This window comes from Oncorhynchus gorbuscha, linkage group LG11, assembly GCF_021184085.1.
Source record: "Oncorhynchus gorbuscha isolate QuinsamMale2020 ecotype Even-year linkage group LG11, OgorEven_v1.0, whole genome shotgun sequence".
NCBI classification, from domain to species: Eukaryota; Metazoa; Chordata; class Actinopteri; order Salmoniformes; family Salmonidae; genus Oncorhynchus; species Oncorhynchus gorbuscha.
The window spans coordinates 49,781,310-49,794,773 of record NC_060183.1 but is presented as its reverse complement, the minus strand read 5'-3'; the positions used below and the strand labels follow the sequence as shown (position 1 = coordinate 49,794,773).

The window sequence follows — 13,464 nt, the reverse complement described above, 5'->3', positions numbered from 1 at the left end:
TTTAGTTTGTCCGCCAGATCAGATGCAGTAGGGATGACCAGGGATGTTCTCTTGATATCTGTGTAAATTGGACCATTTTCCTGTCCTGCTATGAATTCAAAATGTAAAGAGTACTTTTGGGTGTCGGGAAAAATGTATGTAGTAAAAAGTACATTAATTTCTTTAGGAATGTAGTGAGGTAAAAGTAGTCAAAAATAGAAATAGAAAAGTAAAGTACAGATACACCAAAACACTTTAGTACTTTAGAGTATTTTTACTTAAGTACTTTACACCACTGTTACACACACATTTTTTCCACCAATACTACACATTCCTTTGTACAGACAGTGTCTTCTCTGGTCTATGGTGACCTTCGTACTGCAACATATGGAAAGTGCTGGAAATTCAGACTCGGAATATTGTCATGGCCTACATAACAATGATTAAAAACATCTGAAAGTGTTAGAAATATTAAACATTCACAATGTATTTTTTATTATATTTACAATAATTTAAACGTATATTTTTTTCAGGAAACATCATCTGGAAAGATAATCGCCAAAGTTCCATTTCCCCTATCAACAGGGGGACGTGTTTAACCAATGCACCAATTTGATGTTGTAACTTCGTTTCCTGAATCGGCCGAGGGTCACACATGAACAAATATTCATTCATTTCACCTAAACCACATAGCTACATATCAGCCAACAATTACGTTAAGAAAATGTTCCGAACATTGTTCCGGACTGGCGGTGCCCTTTTAATGGTAAGACACATGCTAATTCAAGCTAGCTAACGTTAGGTAATTACTGTTACTCTACTGAGTTCGCATGCTACTGTACGCCAGCTAGCTTGCTATCATGTGTTCACTGAGATGTTAGTCCGCTAACTAGATAACTAGTTAGATTATATATAGTCAGTTCGTCAAATATCTGCGCTGCTAAAACTGCCCTGGTGTACTTTAAGTGCTGTTGTTGTGAAGGTGAAACGCAAAGTGGTAGGCCACACAAACTCACTGAATGGGACCACCAAGTCTGTCCTCCGTTTTGAACACTCGCCACCGAGTTCCAAACTGCCTCTGGAAGCAATGTCAACTGTTTGTCGAGAGCTTCTTGAAATGGGCTTCCAACTTTGTGGCAGCAGTTTGGGGAGGGCCATTCCTGTTTCAGGATGACAAAGCCCCTGTGCATAAAGCGAGGTTCCAATTGATGTGGAAGAACTTGACTGGCCTGCACGGAGCTCTGACTTTAAACCCCATCGAACACCTTTGGGATGAATTGGAAAGCTGATGTGAGCCAGGCCTGATCGCCTAACATCAGTGCCCGCCCTCACTAATGCTCTTGTGTTTGAATGGAAGCAAGTCCCTGCAGCAATGTTCCAACATCTAGTGGAAAGCCTTCCCAGAAGAGTGGATGCTGTTAGAGCAGCAAAGAGGGGACCAACTCCATGATAATGCCCATGATTTTGGAATGAGATGTACGACGAGCAGGTGTCCACACTTTTGGCTGTATGTCATTGGCCAGTTGAAAATGCCATCAACAATACAATCAAATCAAGTTGTATTTGTCACATTAGCTGAATGGTGTTTTCAGAGTTTATAAACCTAAATCTGTCATCTTTGTTGCTATTATATTTAGTGTTGCACGGTAATATCATGGTACCAAAACGTTTATGAACCAACATTTTAGAATACCATTTCATTTGATAGATACTACTGACTTTTTCAGCCCTACCCATCTGAAGAACCTGCTTGTGCCTGTTATAAAATCTTTATAAAGTCAGTTTTGTCTATAAATTCAGTTGAATTTAAGCTACATCCGTAAGTCTCTTGTATGTGCAGATCCAAAAATATCCACTTTCATGTGCATATCAATTGTGGCATCTGTAGTCGCCAACCGCATTCCCTATCAGCATTCCCACACTCACCTGCTTCTCGCCGTCCACTCTGCTCGCATCTATTCCTCAGTCAGTTTGAAAAAAATATATAATTTTGCCTGGATGCAGACCCTGATGAGTCTTCTGTTACAATGTATCAACATTGCTCTTTGTATCATTTCATCACCTGTTATAACCAAGAGCACAGATCAGTCTGAGTAGCCTTTGCAAGCTCACTCTCATACAGCCTCTGAGTGTCGGAATGGAAAAAGCACCGCTCCGCGACAGATATGCTTGCAGCTTTACAGCAAAAAAAAGGCTTTTCTCTAGCCTAAATGGTTCCAAAAATGTGCCATATTACCAGAGAAGCCTTTTTTCTTTCTATCGGGATTCACACTCATTTTATATAATTTCACAAACCATGTCGAGGGACACCTTAAACTAATCCTGGGTCGCTAATTAGTGGTTTGATAATATGCAATGTTGTTCTGTCATGTTACCTAGCTAGCTAACAACCTGGTAACTTGACAGTAGGTTTAGGCACATTTTAATGGCACTTACAGAAAGGAAAATAACCTGCTACTCATGAGATGTGCTTAAAAAGGTAGGATTCATATAGGCTTAATGTAAGCCTAAACTATCGTGTGCCTCCTATAGCCTGTTCTGGATTGTGAAGAGACGTCTTGTGGGGTATGCATGGATGTCTGAGCTGTGTGCTATTAGTTTAAACAGACAGCTCGGTGCATTCAGCTTGTCAACACTTCTTACAAAAACAAGTAGTGATGAAGTCAATTTTGAGCCATGAGAGATTGACATGTATATTTAAGGGCCAGCTTTGCTGCCCTGTTCTGAGCCAACTGTCATTTTCCTAAGTCCCTCTCTGTGGCACCTAATCACATGACTGAACAGTAGTCCAGGTGCAACAAAACTAGGGCGTGAATGTAAAGCCATAACACACGTTTTTCCAGCCGTAGACTATGATTGATAATGTCAAAAGCCGCACTGAAGTTAACTAAGGGTTGGTAACAGGCTGATTGGTCGACTATTTGAGCCAGTAAAGGGGGCTTTACAATTCTTGGGTAGCATAACTACTTTTGCTTCCCTCCAGAACTGAGGGCACCCACATTTCTAGTAGGCTTTGATTGAATATATGGCAAATAGGAGTGGAAACATTGTCTGCTATTATCCTCAGTAATTTCCTATACAAGTTGTCAGACCCTGGTGGTTTGTCCATTGTTGATAGACAACCATCATTTTTTCACCTATTCCACACACACAATTCAAAATGACAATGCTTGTCTTTCAAAATGTGGTCAGTTATACTTGTAGTGTTTGTTGCTGGCATGTCATGCCAGCAACAAACAAAAAAATCATTAAACTAGTTGCCAATATAAGTGGATTTTTGGGATGAATGAGCCATGTGATTCAATGAATGATGGAGCTGAGTTTACCCTTTTGCCCAAAATGTAATTTAAGATGTTCCAAAGCTTTTTACTTTCATTCTTTATCATGTATCTTTGTTTCATAGTGTAGTTTCTTTTTTTAAATTCAGTTTAGTCACATGATTTCTCCATTTGAAGTATGTTTGCCAATTGGTTGTTCAGCCAGACTTATTTGCCATTCATTTTTCCTCATCCCTCTCAACCATATAATGTTTAAATTCTTCATCAATCCAAGGGGGTTTAATAGTCTTTAGTCATTTTCTTAATGAGTGCATGCTTTTTTGTAACTGTAATAAGCAATTTTATAAATGTGTCAAGTGCAGTGTCTGGTTGCTCCTCATTACACACCATGGACCAGCAAATGTTCTTTATATCATCAACATAGGAATCACTACAGAACGTATTCTATGACCTCATACTTTGGTTTTCCAATATATGGCTACTATATTGTGATCATTACATCCAATGGATTTGGATACTGCTTTCAAAGCTTATTTCTGCAGCACTAGTAAAGATGTGATAAATACATGTTGATTTCATTCCTGTGCTGTTTGTAACTACCCTTGTCAGTTGACTGATAATCTGAACCAGGTTGCAAGCACTGGTTACAGTTTGAAGCTTTTTCTTGACTGTGCAGTTTGAAATCCACTGATATCACCCAGACAATATAGAGGTATATCACATACATTATCAAGAATTTCAGACATATTATCCATATACTGACTGTTAGCACTTGGTGTTCTACAACAGCTTTAGAAAAGTTTGTGGCCATACGCACATCCTTAACATAGGTGCCGGGATAATGAATACTAGTATAGAACAACAAGAAGCAGCTTCCCACAGGAATGGGCTTTAGATGAGGCAGATGAACCAGTAGCCATATTATTTAAACAGTATTTAACATGAGATCCTCTCTTCGCTTTACAGGAGTGTGGTTCGTAATATAGACCGCAACACCGCCCCCATGGCATTTCTGTATTTTTCGTAGATGTCATAACCATGTATTGCTACCACTGTATCATCAAAGTTATTATTATCTAAGTGAGTTTCAGAGATAGACTATGAATGTCATCTATAACTAGCAAGTTATTCATTTCATGAACCTTGTTTCTTAGGCTACATATGTTAATGTGGGCTATTTTTAGCACTTTTCTGGGATGCTTGATTGTCTTTATTGCTAAAGCTGATCAGAAGTAGACATGCTCGTGTTGTTTGTTTGAGCTGATAGTGCAGGGTGAGCTGCACATGATGGACTTCCTACTAGGGCACACCGCCTCAGTGCTAATAGTATTACTCTGGTTCATAGGCACATGATTACTGCATACAATAGCTGTTGGATCAACAGACACATTCAGGGCATTTAGAAGGACAAATGAAGTTACTTATGTTGTTTGCCAACGCCCCTGAGCTAATGTACATGTGATGCCGCATTATGACAATTTAGCAACACAATGGTAGGGATTAACTGAGCTGGTCTTGGGTCATTAAGTCATTCTCAACGTGAAATGCGTGGACAGGGTCCAGGAGCCAAGATGATTTGGATCAATCCGTCATTCCTGTAGAGCATCTTCTATTTCCAGAAGGTGTCGAAGTTATCTATAAAAGTGATTTCAACAGAACTACAGTAATCTTTTAGCCAGGTGTGTAATGCCAGTAACCTGCTGAATCTTTCACAACCGCGGCTAGACAATGGTACCGGACCTGAAATAATTGGCTGCTTTTTGGAATCTTTCAGTGCAAGAATCAGTTATTTGAAAATCAATTTTCAGAAGTTCCGAGCTAGCCCTCGTCATTTGACCCCACATGGACTACGACAGCGTCAGCTCCCGGCATCTGTCTTAGAACAGTCAGAAGCTGCCTTGTAATGTCCTGTACTCCGTGCTCCAGCATAGCACAGGGTTTTTTCCCCGGGAGCCAAGATGTTTCTTGGTTTCTGTTCATCTCTCTACTTTTGGAAATATTTATATTGACAGTACATTTGTACATCCACTGTGTATCTGCACAGCCACTACTCATTCTCTTATAGCTCTATGTTCTCTCTACCTATTTGTATATAATGTATGTAAACACTGTAAATTCTAAGGTCAGTGTTCTGTCTCTTAATGTTGTCTCTAAATGTTGTCTATCACTAGCAGCACCATATCACCAAGTACAATTCTGAGTGTGTAAATGTACTTGGTGAATAAAGGTGATTCTGAAGTTGCAACTCTCATGGAGTAACCTTCTGATGCAACAATGTGTAATGTACATTGATGGTGATTTTATTGTTTCGCTCCAGCATTCCCAGAGAACAGTGCCCACAGTCCCAGCATTGTGGGTGACACAAGCCCAGCAGCGATGGGCGTCCAGTCTGCCCATGAACACTGTGGTTCTGTTTGTGCCACAACAAGAATCTTGGGTTGTGGAAAGGATGGGCCGCTTCCACCGCATCTTAGAGCCGGTAATTTAACCATTGTTTTCCAATTAGCCAGTGATCTGCACCCTTAATTACTTTCACACTATTTCACAGTTTATATCCCAAATGCATAAAAATGATAAATGTACTAATTTGTCTTTCACTTTTCTGGATATTCTGTAGGGCTTGAATTTCCTAATACCAATACTGGACAAAATCCGTTATGTGCAAAGTCTTAAAGAGATAGTTATTGATGTCCCAGAGCAGTCTGCGGTCTCTTTAGGTGAGTGACAACTGTCACTGTTGTCTTCACTGTAAGTCAGTCTTCATTATTCTCAGTCAGTCCTTGTCTCGGAATTAACTGATATCTGATTACATCCACAGATAATGTGACACTACAGATAGATGGAGTCCTCTATCTTAGGATATTGGATCCTTTTAAGGTATGTTTGTGAAGTCCATGATTTCTTGAGGTTGTTGTTCATGGACGTTTTTGCTTTGTTTGTAGATATTGATTACAAGATGTACTTCCTTCCAGGCCAGCTATGGAGTTGAGGACCCAGAGTATGCTGTCACCCAACTTGCCCAGACCACCATGCGGTCAGAGCTGGGAAAACTGACCCTGGACAAAGTATTCAGGGTGAGTCTCGGTTCTTTTTTACAAATTGTGTTTGTGATATTTTTTTAACCTAATTTCCTTGTTTTATATTTCTCCAGGAAAGAGAGACCCTTAATACCAACATAGTCCACTCCATCAACCAGGCGTCAGATGATTGGGGAATCCGTTGCCTTCGTTATGAAATCAAGGATATACATGTTCCACCACGTGTCAAAGAGTCCATGCAGATGCAGGTGAGAGGGGCTGCCACTGCTGCCAACAAACTGGGAGACAGGTCTTGAACCTCAAACTATTTCTGAGCATGATCTTATTTATAGATTAGTGATACATTGCACATTATTAAGAATTAGCCTATCAGTTTTGTATGTTTACACCCTTTCTGACTGCCTTCCGTTGTTTAGGTGGAGGCAGAGCGCAAGAAGAGAGCCACTGTGCTGGAGTCTGAAGGTCACAAGGAAGCAGCCATCAACGTTGCTGAGGGTCGCAAGCAAGCTCAGATCCTGGCCTCGGAAGGACAGAAAACAGAACAGATCAACAAAGCAGCTGGTAGGTTAATACACGTATCTAGATGACTTAAGGCCTTTGTTAACTACTAAGGATGGTGTGAAAGCTGGACCGTTGTTTTTGATGTGAGTTTTGTCTGTTAGAACGGCTTCTGTTTGCTTTATCTGCCTTAGTTGAATGTAAGTCGATCTAGATAAGTGTCTGCTAAATTACGTAAATGTTTCTGTTGTGCGAGGCAGCTTGATGTACTGAGCTTTCAGAAAGTATTCAGTCCCCTTTTTCCACGTTACAGCCTTACTCTAAAATTGATTAAATAAACTCAGCAAAAAAAGAAACATCCTCTCACTGTCAACTACGTTTATTTTCAGCAAACTTAACATGTACATATTTGTGAACATGAACATAACAGGATTCAATAACTGAGACATAAACTGAACAAGTTCCACAGACATGTGACTAACAGCAATGGAATAATGTGTCCCTGAACAAAGGGGTGGTCAAAATCAAAAGTAACAGTCCGTATCTGATGTAGCCACCAGCTGCATTAAGAACTGCAGTGGATCTCCTCCTCATGGACTGCACCAGATTTGCCAGTTCTTGCTATGAGATGTTACACCCACTCTTCCACCAAGGCACCTGCAAGTTCCCGGACATTTCTGGGGGGAATGGCCCTAGCCCTCACCCTCCAATCCAACAGGTCCCAGACGTGCTCAATGGCCATGGCAGAACACTGACATTCCTGTCTTGCAGGAAATCACTCACAGAACGAGCAGTATGGCTGGTGGCATTGTCATGCTGGAGGGTCATGTCAGGATGAGCCTGCAGGAAGGGTACCACATGAGGGAGGAGGATGTCTTCCTTATAACGCACAGCATTGAAATTGCCGGCAATGACAACAAGCTCAGTCCAATGATGCTGTGACACACTGCCCCAGACCATGACGGACCCTCCACCTCCAAATCGATCCCGCTCCAGAGTACAGGCCTCGGTGTAACGGCCATTCCTTCGACGATAAACACGATTTCGACCATCAGCCCTGGTGAGACAAAACTGTGACTCGTCAGTGAAGAGCACTTTTTGCCAGTCCTGTGTGGTCCAGCGACGGTGGGTTTGCCTTACAACAGGCCTACTAGACCTCAATCCAGCCTCTCTCAGCCTATTGCGGACAGTCTGAGCACTGATGAAGGGATTGTGCGTTCCTGGTGTAACTCAGGCAATTGTTGTTGCCATCCTGTACCTATCCCGCAGGTGTGATGTTCGGATGTACCGATCCTGTGCAGGTGTTGTTACATGTGGTCTGCCACTGCGAGGATGATCAGCTGTCCGTCCTGTCTCCCTGTACCTGTCTCCCTCTAGTGGTTCTGTAGCTCAGTTGGTAGAGCATGGCGCTTGTAACGCCAGGGTAGTGGGTTCGATTCCCGGGACCACCCATACGTAGAATGTATGCACACATGACTGTAAGTCGCTTTGGATAAAAGCGTCTGCTAAATGGCATATTATTATCTTAGTTGTCCAAAGTTTTGTGACCTTAATTACCTACCATCTGTAAGCTGTTAGTGTCTTAACGACCGTTCCACAGGTGCAGGTTTGTTAATTGTTTATGAGTCATTGAACAAGCATGGTCAACAGTGTTTAAACCCTTTACATTGAAGATCTGTGAAAATATTTGGATTTTTACGAATTATCTTTGAAACACAGGGTCCTGAAAAAGGGTCATTTTTTTTTGCTTGAGTTGATGTTTTTTTCCTCATCAATCTACACAAAATACCCCAAAATGACAAACCAAAAACACATTTTTAGAAATGTTTGCCAATTTATTTAAAATAAACATACCTTATTTACAAAAGTATTCAGACTCTTTCCTATGAGACTCGAAATTGAGCTCAGGTGCATCCTGTTTCAATTGAACTTCCTTAAGATGTTTTTACAACTTGATTGGAGTCCACCTGTGGTAAATTCAATTGATTAGACATGATTTGGAAAGGCACACAGCTGTCTATATAAGGTCCCTCAGTTGACAGTGCCTGTCAGAGCAAAAACCAAGCCACGGGATGAAGGAATTGTCCGTAGAGCTTCTAGTCAGGATAGTGTTTTGTCTCAGATTTGAGGAAGGGTACCAAAACATTTCTGCAGCATTGCATGTCCCCAAGATCACATTGGCCTCCATCATTCTTAAATGGAAGAAGTTTGGTGTAACGGTTTTCTTCCGCTGAAGGAGAGGAGGACCAAAATGCAGCGTGGTTTGAGTTCAACATGTTTAATCAAGATTATACATGAGAACACTACAAAATACAAAACAACAAAAGTGGAAACCGAAACAGTCCTATCTGGTGCAATGAAACAGACAGAAGACAATCACCCACAAAATACCCAAAGAACATGGCTGTCTAAATATGGTTCCCTATCAGAGACAATGACAGACAGCTGCCTCTAATTGAGAACCAATCTAGGCAACCATAGACATACAACACTACCTAGAATGGAAACAGCCCCATAAACATACAAAACCCCTAGACCAGACAAAACACACAAATCCCCCAAGTCAAACCCTGACCTAACCAAAATAATAAAGAAAGTTATCTTTGTTTTCTTTATTATTTTGGTTAGGTCAGGGCGTGACATTTGGAACCACCAAGACTTCCTCGAGCTGGCCGCTTGACCAAACTGAGCAATCGGGGGAGAAGGGCCTTGGTCAGGGAGGTGACCAAGAACCCAATGGTCACTCTAACAGAGCTCCAAAGTTCCTCTGTGGATATGGGAGAACCTTCCAGAAGGACAACCATCTCTGCAGCACTCCACCAATCAGTCGTTTACGGTAGAGTGGCCAGACGGAAGCCACTCCTCAGTAAAAGGCACATGACAGCCCGCTTGGAGTTTGCCTCAAGGCACCCAAAGGACTCCTAACCATGACAAACATGATTCTCTGGTCTGATGGAAACCAATATCAAACTCTTTGGCCTGAATGCCAAGCATAGCGTCTGGAGGAAACCTGGCACCATCGCTATGGTGAAGCATGGTGGTGGTTGCATGCTGTGGGGATGTTTTTCAGCGGCAGGGACTGGAGACTAGTCAGGATCTAGGGAAAGATGAACAGAGCAAAGTACAGAACGAACCTTTATGAAAACCTGCTCCAGAGCGCTCAGGGCCTCGTCCCTAAGCACACAGCCAAGGCACCATTTTCATGTTTTAACATTTATGAATAGCCAGGGGCACATTCCAACACTCAGTGCGTGAATTTGACCATTTTCTATGTCCTGCTAAGCATTCAAAATGTAATGAGTACTTTTGGGTATCAGGTAAAAATTACATTATTTTCTTCAGGAATGTGGTAAAGTTAAAGTTGTCAAATATAAATAGTAAAGTACAAATACACCAAAAAAGTACTTAAGTAGTACTTAAGTATTTTTTATTTAAGTACTTTACACCACTGGACTAGTGGTTTCTGGACAAGTCTCTGAATGTGCTTGAGTGGCCCAGCCTGAGCCCGGACTTGAACTGGAGAGACCTGAAAATAGCTGTGCAGCGACACTCCCCATCCAACCTGCCAGAGCTTGAGAGGATCTGCAGAGAAGAATGGGAGAAACTCCCCAAATACAGGTGTGCCAAGCTTGTAGCGTCATACCCAAGAAGACTCTAGGCTGTAATCGCTGCAAAGGGTGCTTCAATAAAGTACTGAGTAAAGGGTCTGAATACCTATGTAAATGTGAGATTTCAGTTTTTTTATTTTTAATAAATCTGCCCAAATTTCAGAAATCCTGTTTTTGCTTTGTCATTATGGCGTATTGTGTATAGATTTAGGAGAAATAAAACAACTTCGCTAGAGGTTGACCTATTATGATTGTTTTTCAACTACGATACAGATTAATCGGCCAATTTAAAAATACATGTTTTTTATAATTTTTTACATTTAAAGAAAATGTATTTTATTTGTAAAATGACAATTACAGCAATACTGAATGAACACTTTTATTTAATATAATACATCAATCAAATCTATTTAGTCTCAAATAAATTATTAAACATGTTCAATTTGGTTTAAATAATGCAAAAACAAAGTGTTGGAGCAGAAAGTAAAAATGCAATATGTGCCATGTATAAAAGCTAACGTTTAAGTTCCTTGCTCAGAACATGAGAACATATGAAAACTGGTGGTTCCTTTTAAACATGAGTCTTCAATATTCCCAGTTAAGAAGTTTTAAGGTTGTTGTTATTATAGGACTATTTCTGTAACGTAATAACATTTGGAAAAAGTCAAGTGGTCTGAGTACTTTCGAATGCACTGAACAAGTACACCCACTTGACAGGACGCTAGCCTTTGTGACCGTTTCTGATTAGACTCTTATCTTCACCTAGGTGAGGCCAATGCTGTCTTAGCCAAAGCAGACGCCAAAGCTAAGGCTATCCGGCTGTTGTCAGACGCTCTAGCTGAACAGGTAAAATAGTTGTGATGGCTTAATTGTGTGTGTGTGTGTGTGCGTGCATCTAGATGGCACATTGACCCAACTGATTGTGTTTCGAACAGAATGGAAACGCTGCAGCTTCCCTCAGCGTGGCTGAGCAATACGTCTCCGCTTTCTCCAACCTGGCCAAAGAGTCCAACACCATCCTGCTGCCCTCCAACTCTGGTGACATCAGTGGCATGGTCACACAGGTCGGTCTCTGTTTAAGAAACAATTTAATTATGTGTGATTGCTCAGCCCATCCTCCCTGATCCTCCCTTTCAACACACCCCTGTCTCTCCGTCTTCTCTCTCAGAACAGTAACAGTCTATATCTTCCCCTTCCCCTCAGGCTATGACTATTTATGGCAGCCTGGCTAAGCAGAGCTCAAAAAAGTTAGAAAGTGTGTCCCCAGAGTGGGCGATGGAGAAGAGTGAGGAGCTTGTACCACCAGCCCAGTAGTGAAGGATGTCAAGACTACTCAAAGCAGTCACCGAACCCGAAGCAGTGACAGACAACCATGAGGCGCCAAGGCATTGTTGCCTGGTCAGCACCACCACTGTCTGGCCCAAAGGACACACTATCTGTTGCAGATTGAAGGACATTGAAACAGGAACAGGATAAGAACATAAAGACTTGTTTAGAGGCCTGGAAACATCAACCCATTTTGGAGGATTCATGTCACTTACACATTGTTTAATTTTGATTGAGTGTTATTGCACACATTACATACATATGTTCCAATTACAAATCCACAAGCTGTCATATTGGTACTCTTCTCTTGCATCAAATACCAAATGACTGCGATGATCGAAAACTAGTAACCTGATTTAGAGCGTTCTGTTTAAGTGCTGTATTGTTGTCTTTTATATTTCCAACTGTTTGTCCTTCATATGTTTTCATTTCAATATGTCATGAATGTTTTCCTTCATGTGAGAGCTTGTGACCTTACATTAAGAGCCTCTAAGGGTCAGAGCAAGCAGAGGAGGGAAAAAGGTCAGGTATATGAATAGAAGTTAGGATGCAATTTTTCCTGTGAAATAAAACATTCAACTTCAACAAACTATTTCCATCCAAGGTCATTTTCTTACAAGTACTTTTGGTGACTTAACTTGATGTAGTTTATAATTTACACAGGCATCTTTCTTCTCCTAATTGGTCTTGACCAATCACATCACATCTTTTTCAGAGCTGATCTGATTGGTCAAAATACCAATTAATGAAAAGAATGATGCCTGTGTAAATTATAAACTACATCAAGTTAAGTCACCAAAAGTACTTGTAAGAAAATGACCTTGGATGGAAATAGTTTGTTGAAGTGGAATGTTTTATTTCACACCAATACCGACTGGGAAGGGGCCTCTGTTTTGGAGGAAGGTTTTGCATAACATTGCAAATTTATTGATTTAAATGGCCAATATACCGATAATGGTCATCCACGATGATACTGTCACTATTAAGGGAATTGTGATTGACTTTAGGGAGGATTGTAAACACCTCATCACAATAAATCTTGGTTTGAATAATTTGGAAGTAGACATAGCAGTGATTTCCAGTAATTTCTTTCTACATATTGTAGTAAATATACATACAGAAGTCATGCTCTCTGAAAATGACAACTATCTCAGTGAGATTTCTCCTAAAGTGCAATTTTCTGACGATTTTTCACCTTCGACATCAGATGTATGCATGTTACACATAGAAAAAGCCTCAGGGGGGGGCTGTTGTTATTCAGTGGTAGTTTGTCTACAAAGCTGCTTTACAGCCTTTCTTAACCATTTCTGATGCACCGTGACTGGGGGCTCAACTCCTTATGTCGTCCTCCATCCTCATTTCGCCTGCTTTCGAAAAATGTCAAAGATTATCTCGGTGGCAAAGAGAGGAAACGTGGAAACAAATGCCTTTGTATGAAATGAGACTAGGCCGCTAGCACTTTATCAGGCAGGAGGAATCCCAAAATATGTGTTAAGTGCCCCAAACATTAAGCTGCTTTTGCCAGACATTTTATAGATCAAAGGATAAGTAGAGAATATTTTTCTCCTCAGATTTTAAAATGCGTTCATGCTACCCGTAGGGAGGATGCTCTTGTGCATCCTCTGCCGAAGTAGATAATCGAGGAGGTGAGCATACTGTTCGTCTACTAACGAATTGACACTTCGACCACCTACCGGTCTCTGGGTCACAGAGGAGAGGATGGAATTTTGTTTAATT

The 13,464-nt window shown here is 41.0% G+C and overlaps 1 protein-coding gene across 1 annotated transcript; it reads left to right on the top strand.

The window, feature by feature from the left end:
- The first annotated feature begins 570 nt into the window (after positions 1-570).
- Positions 571-12,287, top strand: LOC124047857 (stomatin-like protein 2, mitochondrial). The gene is made up of 10 exons (XM_046368181.1): positions 571-745; positions 5,575-5,736; positions 5,875-5,974; positions 6,076-6,134; positions 6,230-6,331; positions 6,409-6,543; positions 6,712-6,856; positions 11,168-11,247; positions 11,337-11,465; positions 11,605-12,287. The coding sequence occupies exons 1-10, from the start codon at positions 635-637 to the stop codon at positions 11,713-11,715; spliced, it is 1,134 nt and encodes a 377-aa protein (XP_046224137.1). The 5' UTR covers positions 571-634; the 3' UTR covers positions 11,716-12,287.
- The last annotated feature ends 1,177 nt before the right edge of the window (positions 12,288-13,464 follow it).